This window comes from Mercenaria mercenaria, chromosome 11 (genome assembly GCF_021730395.1).
Source record: "Mercenaria mercenaria strain notata chromosome 11, MADL_Memer_1, whole genome shotgun sequence".
In the NCBI taxonomy this organism is placed as follows: domain Eukaryota; kingdom Metazoa; phylum Mollusca; class Bivalvia; order Venerida; family Veneridae; genus Mercenaria; species Mercenaria mercenaria.
This window is the reverse complement of record NC_069371.1, coordinates 39,707,319-39,723,775: the sequence shown is the minus strand read 5'-3', so window position 1 is coordinate 39,723,775 and position 16,457 is coordinate 39,707,319. Positions and strand designations below refer to the sequence as shown.

At 35.6% G+C, this 16,457-nt stretch overlaps 1 protein-coding gene across 1 annotated transcript; it reads left to right on the top strand.

The window, feature by feature from the left end:
- The first annotated feature begins 15,238 nt into the window (after positions 1-15,238).
- Positions 15,239-15,763, top strand: LOC123564644 (uncharacterized). The gene has a single exon (XM_045358371.2). The coding sequence runs from the start codon at positions 15,239-15,241 to the stop codon at positions 15,761-15,763; it is 525 nt and encodes a 174-aa protein (XP_045214306.2).
- Positions 15,764-16,457: the final 694 nt, after the last annotated feature.

Here is a 16,457-nt window from a genome sequence, read left to right as displayed (position 1 = left end):
TTCTTCTCAGGCTGAGCGCAGCGCAAGGCCTTAGCCCTGGCCGGCTTCCGAGCCACCACCTGGTTACTTAGTGAGCGTGCGTCCATTTCAGTTTAGTCCGACAATACACAATTTGTCTCCATATTTATACAGATTGGTCAAATACATCATTTACAAAAAAAAATGAATGAATTCTGGTGCGAACCGCAAGCAATAAACGATAAAATTATTCCTCTTAGAATATAGATAAATTGTCACTCAAGTTAACCCTTTGTGAATCACTTTACTGCAATGTAACACTTATATGACCTGACTCATTGTATTAAGGGGCATGCATTTAATGTGCACTTTGTGAATAATTAAGCTAGTTTTAAATCTGTGCAGTCTCGCCTTTTTTTGTAGGAAAAATGTTTATTTACTTATGAAATAATATCAGGAGAGATTGTTTTCTTTCCATAGAAAGAAATTATATCAATTTCTGTACAAAAGTTGGCAGAAATCAGCCGCCGTACTGTGGTGATAAACTGAAAATTGCTGGGTAAAATGCGTTCTAAGTACCTCGTTAAACAATTTAACAATACTAATCAAGGGTCATAACTCTGTTGTAACCGAGTAAAACCATAAGCCCTGGTGTAAAATGTCACATGCTGGATTTAACATTTTCCAAAAATAGTTCATTTCTCTAAATCCTTTCAGAACACGTTTGAAAGTTCTAATTCAGGTACCATAGCCGTGAAATCACAAACAAAATCGCACGTGCGTATCCTCATTATTAGGTTTATTATCATTTTTTTTTAGCATTAATTTTTCTAGGATGCAGTGTTGCATAAATATATATCTTACATCAGCATGCGTCACAACACTGTGACGCGTAGACAGACGAAAACCGTAGGGAGGACGGACAAAGGCAAATCTATTATGTCCCTCCCTCGAAATACCTCCCCCACCATATCCAACCTCTAAAACAATATTCAGACACTTCTAATCCTCGAATGCATGTAATCAACCATATATCGATAAATACTGATATTTCAAAATGGAAGTAATGTCTAACGACATTTTAATGCCGTTTTATCAAATTAAATATAAAAAACTATACAGCCGTATATACATTTTTTTTGTATTGCCTTATAATACTCTTTATATTATCACATTCAAACAATAAATAGTGACAATTTAATTAACAATCCGTTAACAATGTTAAATACCTGGTGCATACCTTTTATTGTATCCAAAAGACTTTAATGACAGGTTAAATCTGCGTTATTGCCACAAGTCACAGACTACACAAATTACACTTTTTTTCGTTATTTATGAAGTACGTTAAACTCCATTGATCTGTTTTAAGGTATCCGATCCATAAATGGCTTAAATTATATGCCTGGTAACCTTATCCTTTTTGGCTGTTTTATGAAAGTTTACCACTTGGCAGTTTGAAAACGCAAATATTAAGGAGCATAACTCCACTGGGGAGATAAGTCTTACAATGCTTTCCTTTACATGAAAATGTGACATAAATAAACTAAAAATAGCCAAAGATTATAATTCAAAATTTTATTTTGCTAATATTTCAAGTGATTTCGATTCCAAATAGTTACATGACCTACAAAACACTATATTATCGAAAAATAATACAAACATTTGCATTTTAATCGAAGTTATCTGCAGATAAATAACACAAATCTGAATCTTGTCTCGTAAAATTTATAGATAAATCACTTCTTGAACGTAACGACCACTGCCCAGTCGTTCGTTATTTTTGTGCCATCTTGAAGCGTTCGTATAATTCAGTCATTGACGAGATTATGACTTGACCATCGTTGGTTTTGTTATTGTTGCATATCTTGCACATTTTGGTTTTAAGGTACATATATTGACGTCTGAAATTATTTACGTCTGTTTTTCCGAGACTCAATTAATACAAATATTGAACTAATGTGCAGCACGAATATGTGTAATAATGACATTTATTCTGTTTCGGTGAGATAATGAAATGTATGTTCGCCCGTATTTCCTTACAGATTTCTCCAACAAGAATAACACAATGTACTGATTGATTTTCTAGTGTACAGGTATGCAATGAACATTGTAAAATTCTAGGTTATAGCTGTTTCCCGTCGGATCACCACGGTACATATAATTTTGGAATACTGCAACAGAAAGTTTTTTTTTGGTCTACACGTACTGATATGTGCGGTGATGTTTTTATACTAGTACGTGCGCACGCATTAGTTATTACGTGCGCATGTTTTACTGTAAAACATTTATGTCACCTCTGTGCCACCTTATAAATGAAATTTTGATGATTTATTCAAATTTGGGGTAACGCCAGTTCATTAATAGTAGTAGGAAATATTTGTAATGACTTGTGGGAGATGTAAATGTTAACATTTTAGCCAAATGAATTTATCTAAATGGTACTAATACTAGGATACAAAACTTTAATACTTGTCTAAAAATGTACTCAAGTTATTTCATTTACATTAGAATGTTTGCTATTGATTTGGCCGGACTCATCACTGTCTGGTTTATAAGATCATGATGTCCATTTCATATCCTTTTGTAATAGAATCCCGCTTAAACAAATGAAAAGGAAGGTCAAGGGTTGCATGTTTCATTACCACCAACGAGCTGAATCTAACAAATATACTTGTTTACTTGGTTGCTTAAAAATCATAAATGCGTCATAAGGATTGAAAATAATGACCAACCCTTATTCATAACACAACATTTTAACAATAAAAAGCTGTAGTTCCTTTTGTACCAGCAGATTTATGTCAGAATGACCTGTGAACATATATATTCTTAAAGTTTTATAGAATGTTTTTACACAAGTTATTGGCTGCTATGCTAATCCGCGGATGTTTTGATTTTAACGCGCATGCGCTCTTTACGTGTGGCAAAAGAACTCTCAACGATAACCCAGCAAACACACAACGTTAAGACAACGTTGTGTTTTAGTTGTATGTTAGTTGTGTTATTTTACAACGTTGTGACAACGTTGTAACAACGTTGAGAACTATTCAAAATAGTGATTTGAAATGTATAGGAGAAAGTCCTTTGCAAGCAATGTGTGAATGTACTGAAAAGACCCTATAAAAAGACACACTGAGTTTTTATCTGAATCTTGTAAAATCTACAACGTACGTACAACGTTGTGCAAACGTTGGGCTACAACGTTGTGTAAGTAACAGTGCTGTAACGTTGTCACAACGTTGTTAAGTAACGTTGTCACAACGTTTTACTCAAGTTTGAATCACAACGTTGTTAAGGTAACGTTATATTAACGTTTTTACAATGTTGCCAATTTTCAGTGAAAGAGTAGTTATGAAAGTATATTCAAAACTGACAGTTGCCTAGAAAAGCCTGCCTACTTGTGGAGCTACCGAGGTCGCCTGCTCAGCAGCTGTCAACTGCCTCATACGAGAACTGCTTTGCTACTCCCTTATATACTAATTTCTTTCGCTCGATTGTGAAGAATAAAGTTTCGAGTCCGAATCCGGGAAAACCTTGGAATGGTGTTTAATGAGGACGTTAACTGTCATGACCCATTATTAGGGTTCAAACCCACGTCTCCGTGGTAAGCAGCTGACGCCTCGTCTCCAACACCACCACTCCCCTTCTGCCGCAAAACATTGCCAATTATATAGGTAATTTGTACAGCATATGCTGTACGCAGGTCTAGAATTTTGTCTTTTTTATGGGCATTCTGTAAATATATTTACAATCCATAAATCTGAAGATTTTTTCAGAAAAAAATTTAAAAACGGGGGGGGTAGAACGGGAAAAATTTACAATTTAAATCATAACTCAAAAAAATGAAATTTTTTCACTCATTACTTTAAAAGCATGTAGATTAAAAACATAAAAAATTATTTAAATACAGAGGGGGTTTCATTTTAAATTTTTTCCCACTTTCCCCCAAAAAATTAAAAAAGGGGTCAATTTTTGACACCCAGGCAAAAATTTCCACAAAAAAAAAAACCCCTTTTTTAAAAAACCCGCAGTTTTGACAAATTGTAATTAAAATACATGAATACCCAAATTTTTAAATTAAATTTTTTGGCGGAATGATTTTTAAAAAAATTTATGATAAAATGGGGCTTCTTCTAAAACGACATTTCAGCCCCAAAAGGAAAAATTTAAAACTGTAAAATTTCCCAAATTTTACTGCGAGTGCCCAATTTTTTAGAAGGATAAAAACCCCCCGGGCCCCCCCCCCCCCCCCGCCCGTTCATACCAAAACCTACGCTTTGGGCCGATTATGTATTTAATGAAGTACATCAGAAAAAACTGTTTGCCCCTGAATTTTCAAATTTTCTAAAAAAATAAGCTTTTTTCTTTTGAAATAAATTAGTTTTTTAGGGAAATATTGTTGTTTTGTTTTTGGGTATTTTTTTTAAAATTAGGGAAATTTATTTCGTAGCAAATAGTTTCGAATCTATTTTTGCCATTAAAATTTACGTTTTTTTTCAATTTAAGTTGTCGAATACACGTAATATCTTTAAAAAATTAAATATTTTTTCGTAAATTTACTTGAGAAATTCTTTCTAAAAAAAAAAACGTTGTTCGGATGTACTAAACCCCTAATTCTGCATGGCCCCCAAAAATTTATTCTTTTAAAACCCTAAAGTCAGTTTCTGAAAAAAAAAAAAAAAACAAAGGGGAAAATTGCTGCCAACCCCCCCCCCTTTCGTTAAAAAAGGGAAATTTTTCCAATAATTTTCAGACGGGAAAAGGGGTAAATTTTTATTTACCGTCGCTTAGTAAACCCAATTTAACAAAAGCTCTCTAGAGCTTTTCTGCGCCCCTTTAATTAAGAACATTTTAAAACCCAAATTATACCTCACCCCCACAATTTGCTGGACCCATTTTACTTTTTTTAACCTGTTTAAAAAGCGGGGTCGACTGAGGCAACCCTTGATAAAGTCCCTTTGGCCCAAGGACACCCCCGCAGGGGGATTTGCCAATCAAAACCGGGGGCCCCCCCACCTCAGTGGGAAAGCGCTTAGCCCCCCTCGCCCAAGCGTCCCCCCAATTTATTTAATTTCGTTTCGAAGTTTTTCAGTGCTTTCACGGGTTTCATTTTTCAGATTAAATTTACACCCGGGGGTTAATGCTGGGGTGGGGGCCAAAAAAGTGGGCCCGACTTCATCTCAGTGTTTATATTTTTTCCCTGGTCCTTGGGGATCTTTTGTTTTTCAACTCTTTTTAGATTAGAAATTTGAATACCTCCCTTTAACCCGGTGAAAGGGGCGTGGGCAGTGTTCCCTTTTCCATAACTGCTCATAAAGGGGGACCGCTCATGAACAGACTCAATCAAACTGAGTCTCCCTTTTTTTCACTGTTTAAAAAAATTTTTTGGGGTTTTTCTGGGTGGTTTAAAAAAAGGGATCAATTTTTCAGATTTATTTTATATTTTAAAACTATAAAGTTTAAATCAAGTTTCAGATAACGCGTATTTGTGAAAAAAAATTTTCAAAAACCATTGAATTAAAAAAATTAACCCCAAGGATGTGTCTAGCCATCTGGGTTACCGAATGCCTAGTCTGAGTTTTTGGGGCCGATTTTCCCAAGGGATTTCCCAAACCCATCCGGTAATTTTTTTCCAAATGAATAAGTAATGATACCTGTTTTTACTGAAAAAATATGGGTTTTTGGGCCGATACCCCGTTTTCCAAAAAAAACTTTGTGGGGAATACATATTACGATTTTTTTTTTTAAAATCGTGCATGTAGATAGGGAAGATTTTCATGCCCAAATACAAGGTCATATTAAAAACCCTTTCTAGGGGTAAAGCTAAGTCAGGTTTCTTTGTAAATCTTCGGGCCCTTTTTTTAACATAAAGAGGTGGCGAATCCCTTTAAAAATGGTATATCCCGTCCCCAAGTGGGACAGGAGAGGTCGTACAAATCCATGTAAATCCCAAAAAATTTGGGCATGTCAATTCTAGGTGCATCAAACATAGTAAACAATTCAAGTCTAAAAGCTATCTCATTTTTCCTTTGTAAAATTCCCAAACCTGTTTACATGGAGATGGAAATTACCTTAAATGGCGATCCTCATCCCAGGTAGGGCGGAGAGGGGAACATATCATGTAATCCCAAAGATTTGCATAATTTTAAATTCCTAAGTCCGTCATACATGTAAAACCAGTTCTAATCGGGAAAAGATATCTTTTTTTCATTGTAAACCCCTCAAGCCTTTTTTCAGGGAAGGGGCCCGAATCCCTTAATTGGCCCAAATCCTCATCCCAAGTGGGAAAAACGGGAGAGGGGGACAAATGCAGGGAGATCCCAAAATTTTTGCATGTCACTATTTTGGGATGTCATTGAAAACCCTAATTAAAGGGTCTAAAAAGCAACAGTAAAACCCCAATTTCAAATCTGGATGATATCTCGTTTTTCTTTTGTAAAACCTCGGGCCCCTTTTTTTACATGGGGGGTGGTGAATCCCTTAAAATTGGTCCGACCCATCCCAAAAGTGGGACGGGAGAGGTGGACAAATGCAGGAAAATACCAAGTTTTGCATGTCACTACTTAGTATTCATATAAAAAATTTCAAGTCTGAAAGCTATAGTAAAAACCAAAATTCAAATCTGAAAAAAACTCGGTTTCTTCCCCAATCCCCCCAGGCCTGTTTAAAAAGGAAAATTTTGGCAAAAACCTTTAAATTTGGGGCCGATCCCATCCCAAGTAGGACGGGAGAGGGGTCCCAAATGCATGTAGATCCCAAAATTTTGCATGTCACACTTAGTATGCATAGTAAACTAATTCAAGTCTGAAACTATAGAAAAAACCAACCCAAAAGGGGGAAGATTTTTTCCCGGGTTTTTTTGTCAATCCTCGGGCCTTTTAAGGGAGAGGGGGCAAAAACCTTTAAATTGGTCCGACCCTCATCCCAAAGTGGGACGGGAGAGGTTTTAAAAAATGCATGTAATCCCAAAATTTTGGGCATGTCCAAACAAAGTATTCAAAAGAAAAACTAATTAAAGGGTCTGAAAGCTTTACAGTTTTATTTGTCAATCCCCCGGCCTGTTTACAGGAAAAGATGGCAATTACAACCCCCTTTAAGGGGAAAGGCCCTTGGCAAAGTGGGACGGGAGAAGGGGTACCAAATGCAGGTAACAAAGATTTTGCATGATGTAAATATTTAAGTACTTCTGGGAAAAAATAAAACTAATAAATTTTTTTGGGGGTTTTAAACGGCACACCAACCCAGTATGGGTTTAAAAAACCAATTCAATTCAAATCTGAAAGATACCCTTGGGGTTTTTTTTTTTTTGTAAAACCCAGGCCTGTTTACATGGGAAGGTGGCGAATCCCTTAAATGTTACGACCTCAATCCCCAAGTAGGATAGGAGAGGGGGTACAAAATGCATGTAGATACCAAGACTTGCATGAGGGGAAATACCAATTTTGGGCCCATACGTAGAAAAAAACCAATTTCCAAATTTTGAAAGCTATCTCGTTTTTTTCTTTGTAAACTTCAGGCCGGGTTGACACGGGGGGTGGCAAATTTCCCCAAATTGGGTACGTTTCCTCGGTCAAGTGAGACATGAGAGATGGTAAAATGCATGTAAAATTACCCCCAATTTTTGGGCTGATGAAATTCTTAAGTAGGGTCATTTTCTAGTGTCTAGTAGGGGGGCTATATATGGGAGTCACATCAGTCTGCCCCATCTACAGTTTTTTTCTCCTAAACGCTCCCCAAAATTTTTTCAAATAATTTTACAGCACATAAACCAATCTTTGAGCCCAAGGAACACGGGGCATTACATGTAAATTTTACCTTCACCTTGACTTGAGATACGTCCCTTTAAAATCTTGTCCCCCAGAAAAATAAGCAATTTAGGGCCTAAAGATATGGAGTAAATTTATCACCTTCAGTGATAAAACTCTAGTTATTTTAAAATTTTAAAGGAAAATTTAAAAGACTGGGAAATTTAAAACATTTGAAAACCATTTAAAGGCATAAAAATTTTTTCAATAGTACTGTCTTGTTTTAAATATAATGGAAAACTACTTTTTTTCAAAACGATTGCCCGTAAACCGGGTTGGACCTACATAATTTTCAATAGTTTACTGGGGTTTTTTTCCCCTTTTTCAGGCCCAATATTAAATTTCACATTCGGGACAAAATGTTACCCACATGCGTCTGATGAGTTTTTCGGGGTCAAATAAGGGGGGGGTTGGAAATTCCCCGAAAGGAATGAGAGGGAAAAAAAACTGGAAGACCTGGCCTTTTGCAGGCCAAAGGGTGGCTGCAGGGCAATATTGAGTAGGTTTTGTAACTGTTTTGGGTGGATAAAATTTTTTTTTAAAATGTCCAAGAAAGATTAATAGAGCTTTGGGAAATTTAAAAAAAAAAAACGTGTTTAGAATATTTTATAACATAAATCCCTCATCACTGACAGTATTTTTTTAGGGCAATTCCCGAAAAAAAAAACTCACTGGCCTCAAATTTTCAAACCTTTTTTTAGGCCTTTTTTTTTTTTATCAAAACATCATAAAAAACGGAAAACCCTTTTAAATAGCTATTTTTTGAAAATTTTTAAATCTCTTTGTTTTTCATTTTAAAAGAATATAAGATTTAAAAATTTCCCTGTGGCATGGGGCCTAAAGGGGGAAAGCCCCTTTTTTGATAACGGCCAAAATTTGGGTTACAACTTTACAAACCCCTGTAATTTATTTTTTTCAGAAGGGGCCCCGAAAACTCATAAGACAAAAACCCAAAAAAAAAAAAAAGAACTGAGGATGGCTGTTTTAAAACATGCCCATTCAAAAAAGGTGGAATTTAAATTTAAGGGAGGCTTTAAAAACAAATTCTTTTCCAATTTTTCAGTTTTTGATGCTTTTTTTGGGTAAAAAGGTCAAAAATTTACAACATTTTAAAAAAGCACTTGCTTGAAGGTCAAGGGTGACTTAGGTTCCCGTTAAATGTATCTAAAGACAGTGGGAACTTTAGCTCTTGATAAAATTCAGCTTTAAATTCTTTGTTTTTGGTGCACTAAAAAGGGCCCGCAAAATTTGATTCAGGGTTTTTCTGCAGGATTCAGGAGGGTTTAAAATGATATTAAAAAATTAAAAAACCAAAAACTTCCCTCCTTAAAATTTTTCTTAAAACATAAATTTAAGTTTCAGAAACAAATAAAGTGTCTTTGCTCCAAAAATCATTCTATCTTGACATTTTTTTAAACAAGTACTTAATATTAATGAATTATATTAAAAAAAAAATTCCCAAAAATTTTTACAGAAAAGGGGTTGGGCGGGTGCGTCGCTGCACAGGGGGGGGGTTTGGGCGGTCAGCCAAGGGAAAAATTTTGGGGATATACTGTAATGTCTTTAAGTGGACTGGCCCCGGGGGGGGTTTAAAAGGGTTTTTCATGGGTTTTGGGGGGTGTGTGGAAAATATTTTCATTTTTAAATTTAGCTAGACAATGTGCTCAAACTACATAAATCAAAAACTTTGAAAACGGTCCCTTTTTGACGTCCCTGAGCTTTTGTTTTAAAAACCAGGATTGGGGGAATAGCCCATGATTTAAAAAAAATGTAAAAAAAAAAAGAAACAATTTTACTGCTCGATACAGATTTAAACATATAGCCTATCCTGAACGATTTTATGAACCAAAAGAAGGCAAAAAAAATTAAAAAACAAAAGGTTTTGGATTTAAATTTTTTTTGATTATTGTTAAACTGATCTGGGCCTGTTTCAAAAGGATCTTAGTGAAAAAAAAAAAACTAGAACTTAAAATTCTTCAATTAAGGGCAAAAACTTTTCACGCTCTTTAAATTTCACAGCATGACTACAAAATTGTATATTTTTACCAAAGAAAAAAAAGATTGGGAACTTGAAAGGCATATAGAGCAAATTTTCCCCAACATCACATGGCCAAAGGGAAATTTGATCTTCTTTTTTGTTTTGGCCCAAAAAAAATTTTTTTTTTTTTTTCTGGTAAAAAAAGCTCAAAAAAAATTTGGGTAGGGAAGGGGGGAATTTTTTTTTTTTTTTGAATTTTCTTTTATTAAGGGGGACTTTTTTGAAATTACTTTTGTGTCAAAAATGAAAACCCAAAAAAGGGGGTTTTTTGCCTTTTTGACATCAGGGAAATTGATTTCAAAAATCACTGACCATGTTTAAAGCATAAAAAGTGCGGGTTTTGGGAACATTTTGTCAAAAAATTTTAAAAAATTAAATTTTCCCAAAGGGCCCTAAAAAAAATTTTTTGGGGCGGGGCCAAAAAATTTTGGGTAGGTCGGGGTAAACCGGGAAAAAATTTTTTAAACCCCCAAGCCTATTTGTCACAATTTAACAAATCAGAAAAAAGCTTTGAAAAAAGAAAACTTTATTGTTTTTTGTATAAAAAGCAAAGGTACTTTTTTTTAAAATGTTTTTCAGTTTTTTTCTACACAGGAAAGCAATTTTAATTTTTGAATTTGGAAATCGAGAAATCAAAATTTTTGAAAAAAAGGACCCCGATTTAGTTTATTACGCGCCAGTGAACATTAAAAAACCCGAAACCCCGTTGAAAAATTTACCCCAAAAGACCTTTTCAAGTTTTAGAATTGAACCCCCGTCAACCTTTCAACATTTAAAATTTTTATCAAAAGATCCTTTTTTTAACGTTGAGAAATAGCCCCACCAACATTTTAACATTAAATTTTTTATCAAAGGGGGGAAAAATTTTAAAGTTTCAAACCGGGGGGGTACCCCCGTTTAAAAACTTTTAAAGCTTCCTTTTTGATTTACATCACGACTTTATCAAATCCCCAAACATTTTTAAATAACCCTAAACCTAACCCCCAGCGGGCGCAAGATCTCCATTGAAAATTTTTGTGTATTTTTTAGTTTTTTTGATTAAATGATAAAACTGAAGATAAAATTAAAATGATTTAAATCCCTTTTAAAATTTAAAATTTAAAAAGGGGAAGGAAAAACATCAAGGGAAAAAAAAACCTGAACTAAAAAAAAAAGTTTTCCAAAATGCTTTATGAATAAAGGGGGCAGATAACTTTTTTAGTTGACTTTATTTTTTTGCCCCTATTCAGAAAAAAAAAACCATCATAAACGGATGGGCAACGCAAGAACCAGGTCCCTAGGTATAAAGGTCAAGGTCACAGAGATCAAAGGTCAAAATTTAAAATGACGTCCCGGGCCATATCTTTTTCATGCATGGAGGGATTTTTGGGGGAAACTTGGCACATTTTTTCACCATCATGAGACGGAAATTTTCATGCGCAAAACTAGGGCCCCTAGGGCTAAGGGCAAGGGCACAATTTAAAAGGGCAAAGGGTACAAGAAGGGAAAACTTTGTCCGGAGCATTTCTTCTTCCCTGCATGGGGGTTTTGAAAACTTGGCAAAAATTTTACACCCCGAATGGAGTGTCTTGCCCCAAGAACCCCGGTTTCCCAAACTTTAAAGGGCAAGGTTTACACAAAAAGCCAAAGGGCAGATACAAGAAGACTGTCCGAAGCTTTTCCCTTTTTCATGATGGAGGATTTTGAGCAACTGGGCAAATGGGACACCAACATGAACAAAGTGTCCCTCGCAGGTTTCCCCTTCCCTTTTGAATTACTTTTCCCCTTTTTGTTACTATAAATACCTTTTAAATTTCAACCTTTTTTATTAAATCCTTTGGAAAACTCGAGACCCCTTTTCGTAGTACAACATTTCTTTTTACTCCAAAATTTTGGGGTTTTTGACCTTTTCTCTTTAGGGTAAGACATTGTGTGGACTTAGAATTTTTTTGGGGGGGGGTTTTTAAAATTTAAATTTTCCCCTTTGTTGTTTTCAAAAATTTAAACCCAACTGTAACTTTTTTTTTAATTGGAAACCCTAGGGAAAAAAACCAAAAATCCTTTTTGTGTTTCAAAAATAGAGTTACTTTCAAATTTTTGGGGGTATTTTAAAGGGATTTCCCCCTTTGGAAGGAGTGTTTTTTTTTGGACATAAAAAACAAAAAATTACAAAAACAACCACAAAGTTAAGTTCCATTTTTCAAACCCCAGCTGCTATTTGCAATTTGCTGCGACGGGGGGTATTGTTACATTCTTCACTCTTTTTTCGACCTTTAAAATTTTTTTTGGGGTTTTTTTTTTTTAAACCAATTACCCCAAAACCCTTTTCATAGGGATTGACATGATACTAAAAATGATTTATTGTGATGACCCAATTTGCTAGACAAGAGGAGGTAACTCTATTAAGGATCATTTTCTAAGAATTTTATTGCCCTTTTTATACGCCCGTTTGAAAAATTGGACGTATTATGGGAACGCCCCTGGCGGGCCGGCAGGTGACGTCCGGAGCATATCTTCTTCATGCATGGAGGGATTTTGATGAAACTTGGCACAGTTGCTCACCATCATGAGACGGACTGTCATGTGCAAGAACCGGGTCAGTAGGGCTGTTCAGTGTATGTGCATCCGTGCGTGCGTATGTCCGGATTTGATTGTCCGGACTGTAACTTTGACATGCATGGAGTAATCTCGTTTATATTTGGCATGAATGTTAACCTCAGTGAGACAGAGTGTCTTGCGCAAACCGCAGGTTCCTATCTCAAAGGTCAAGGTCACAGAGGTCAAAGGTTAAATTCAGTGACTGTCCAGAGCATTTCTTCTTCATGCATGGATGAATTTTGATGAAACTTGGCGCAATTGTTCACCATCATGAGTCGGAGTGTCATGCACAAGAACCAGGTCCCTAGGTCTAAAGTCAAGGTCACAATTAGAGGTCAAAGGATACCAGAATGGACACTGTCCGTAGCATTTCTTCTTCATTGTCCGGAGCATTTCTTCTTCATGCATGGAGGGATTTTGATATTACTTGGCACAAATGTTAACCACCACGAGACGGAGTGTCATGCGCAAGAACCAGGTTCCTAGTCTAAGGTCAAGGTCACCTTTAGAGGCCAAAGCTCAGATACAAGAATAACTTTGTCCGAAGCATTTCTTCTTCATGCATAGAGGGATTTTGATGTAACTTGGCACAATTGTACACCATCATGAGACGGAGTGTTATGCCAGGTCCCTTCTTTAGAATTACTTCCCTTTGTTGTTACTATAAATAGCTTATATTGTAACTTCTTCATTACTAGTCTTAGGGAAAAATCGAGATCACTTTTCTGTAGTGTACATGCATGATACATCCAATTCTGAGATGTATTTTGACCTGTCTCTACCTGGTAAGATTTTTGTGTGGACTTGCAAATTTTTTGGGGGGGATTTTGTTTTTTTTTAAGATTAACTTCCCTTAGTTGTTACTATAAACAACTTGCATTGTAACTTTTTTTATAATTGACCATATGGAAAAACCAAGACCACTTTTCTGTGGTACAACATAGATGTTCTTTTTTAATCAGTAACTTGAGAACCACTTTACCCAGAATGTTAAAACTTAATAGGATGATTGCACATGCAGAGTTTACGACCCCTATTTATTTTGGGGGTCACTGGACCTGAACATGAGAAACAATTTCCATTTAATAACTTAAGAACCTCTAGGCCCAGAATTTTGAAACTTAGTCGGATGATTGGACATGCCAAGTAGATGATCCCTTTTGCAGCCAACCATCATTGTCTCTTTGACTTTTGCTCCTGTCCCCTATTGACTTCTTGCCTATACGACTATGCATTTAGGGAGGCAATGTTCATTTTTCTTCAAAATCATCTTCTAGTTCACCTCTGCCGAACTTGCAGCTCATGAAGTCCGTTTTACCTTGTTCCTGTGGGCATGTCATTGTATTAGATTTTGTTATCGTTAAACTACATAAACTTGTTTGTATTTAATTAAATTGAATTATCGTTATCGTTAAACTACATAATCTTTTTATAATTTTGGATTTGAATTATCGTTATTGTTAAACTATATAAGTTTTTTGTATTTGATGGATTTAAATAATTGTTATGTATGCTTTAAACTATATTGTATTATCAAGGCGTGCAGTATTCCCATATAGTGCTTAAGGGTTTACTTTCGTTGTTTCTGAACTTTAACTAATATTTTAGTAAATTTTATAATTAGATCTTGAATTAAAATATGTAATTGAAATTTTGTTTTGCTTATTTATTTAAACATGAGCTGTCAAAAGTAGGTTGTATTTTGGTGGTTTCACAACGTTAACCAACAACGTTGTCACAACGTTGATACGACTCCACATTTTTACGTTGTCACAACGTTGTATCTGACCGCAACACAACGTTATGCCACAACGTTGTCGCAACGTTGACACGACTCCACACTTTTACGTTGTCACAACGTAGTTTCTAACGTTGTCGCAACGTACAGCACAACGTTGTAACAACATTGTCACAACGTTACTGTGCTTCCTGGGAAGTAAACCTACATAAAATTATCATTATATTACGAATTGTTTTGCCATTATAAAGATAATTTCAGTCAAGTAATTTATTATACAGTATACTTTGATTAATGACATATATGTTTATTAATCATATCTTACCTGAAAAGCCTGCTTTATTCTTATTTTCGTCAGAATAGAACAAGCATTTCCAGTCTTCCACACATCATACAAATATAAAACTTGTTTCTTGCATTAAAAAATTTCATATTTTTCGTTATATCTATTTTCCCCACAACTTCAAATAGTTGTCATATTAGGGGGATCAATGTCACGTGATCAATGGATAGTCGTGTAATTTTTCGCTCCAGTAAAAAATTAGAAAAGTGATTAAAATTAAATAACAGTCGATGGAATTAAACTGTGAATGACAATATTGATGTTAGACAAGTGATAGCGTGTGGAATTATTAAGATCTATGGGTAAAAAGAGCAGGAATAAGAGGAAAAAAAGTGATGATAGTTTGAACAATGACAGTTTGAATAGTGGAAATAAGGCGGGAAGGTTTACGGATTCACCGGAGGGTAACTGGGTGAGTGTCAGTGATATCCTTAATGAAACTAACTCTGTATTGTTTGGATGTAATGATCAGGTGAATCTATCAAGCCTGTTTGATGAAACGGCAATGTCTGATCAAACTGTGAACAAAAACGGGCACCCCCACCCAGTTCAGTGGGACTTAGTACACCGGATATGGCTATGGCTATGGAACCAACAAATAGGGAGCTTATGACTTGTTTAAAAAGTATTGATAGTAAATTGTCAGCTGTGGATAAGCGACTCAAGTCACTGGAATCACTAGAGGGTAAGGTTGATAAACTTGATCAGGAAATGAAAAATTTTGGACTTATATTCATGACAATCAAAAGAGGAGTGACGAGCGTTTGCAGAAGGTAGAGAGTATGGCGGAAAGCACAGATTTTAATCTCGGACTTGTGAATGATAAGGTTGTTACATTGGAAAAAGAGAGGGTCGCTATGAGGGACGATCTAGCGTATTTACAGTCGCAGTCAATGAGCAATAACCTCATATTCGGAAATATTTTTGAGGCCCCGACAGAGACACCAGCTGAGACGGAGGAGACATTACGGGGATTTATGGAAGCAGAATTAAACATTGCCAAGGAGCTAGTCGAAAAGATACAATTTGAGCGAGTGCATCGTGTTGGTACAAAGAAGAGTCAAACGGACAGGAGAAATATTGTTGCTAAGTTTTCGCTGTTTAAGGAACGGGAAATGGTACGGAAACAGTGGAAAAATCTCCAAGGTACAAACTTTTATATGCATGAACAATTTCCTAAGGAGGTTAATGATAAGCGAAGGAAACTGCTGCCGCAGCTGAAGGAAGCAAAACGGGCGGGTAAGAAAGCGTGGCTGTCGTTTGACACATTATACATAGATGGGAAGCCAATGAGGCCAGAGACATAGGGATTCGGCGAGGGTGAGCTTAAGATCATATCTTGGAACATTAAGGGGCTTACGAGTGCTAAGAAACATTCTCCAGACTTTGTTAAGCTAAATTCTGACAATGATATCATATTCTTATATGAAACATGGGCTAATAAAGACAGTGATTTGGAATTATCTGATTATACTGCACATAATTTTTATAGAAAATTTCAGAATCGTAATGCCAGGCGTTGTAGTGGGGGAATTGTAGTGTATTATAAAACTCATTTAACACCAGGAATTGAAATAGTTAGGACCCATCATGACACTATAATTTGGTTAAAACTAGATCGTAATTTTTTTCATTTTGAAAAAGATGTGTACATTTGTGGAGTTTATTTATGGGGTGAAGATTCACCTGCCTATACCATTGCTAATGTAGACCTATTTGATGTTTTACAAAATGATATACATGATTTGGAAGATTTAGGGTCTCTGTACCTAGTAGGTGATTGGAATAGTAGGGTAGGGAAGAAAAATGACTTTATAACTTGTGACTCGTATATCAGTCATATTGATGATGATGACTATGTTCCCGATACATACCTGTACCGGGCCTCATTTGATAATGTGTGTAACAATTTTGGAATTAAATTACTTGATCTCTGTCGGTCTAGTGGTTTCCGTATTTGTAACAGTCGCATTGGCCGTGATTTTAATTGTGGTATGTATA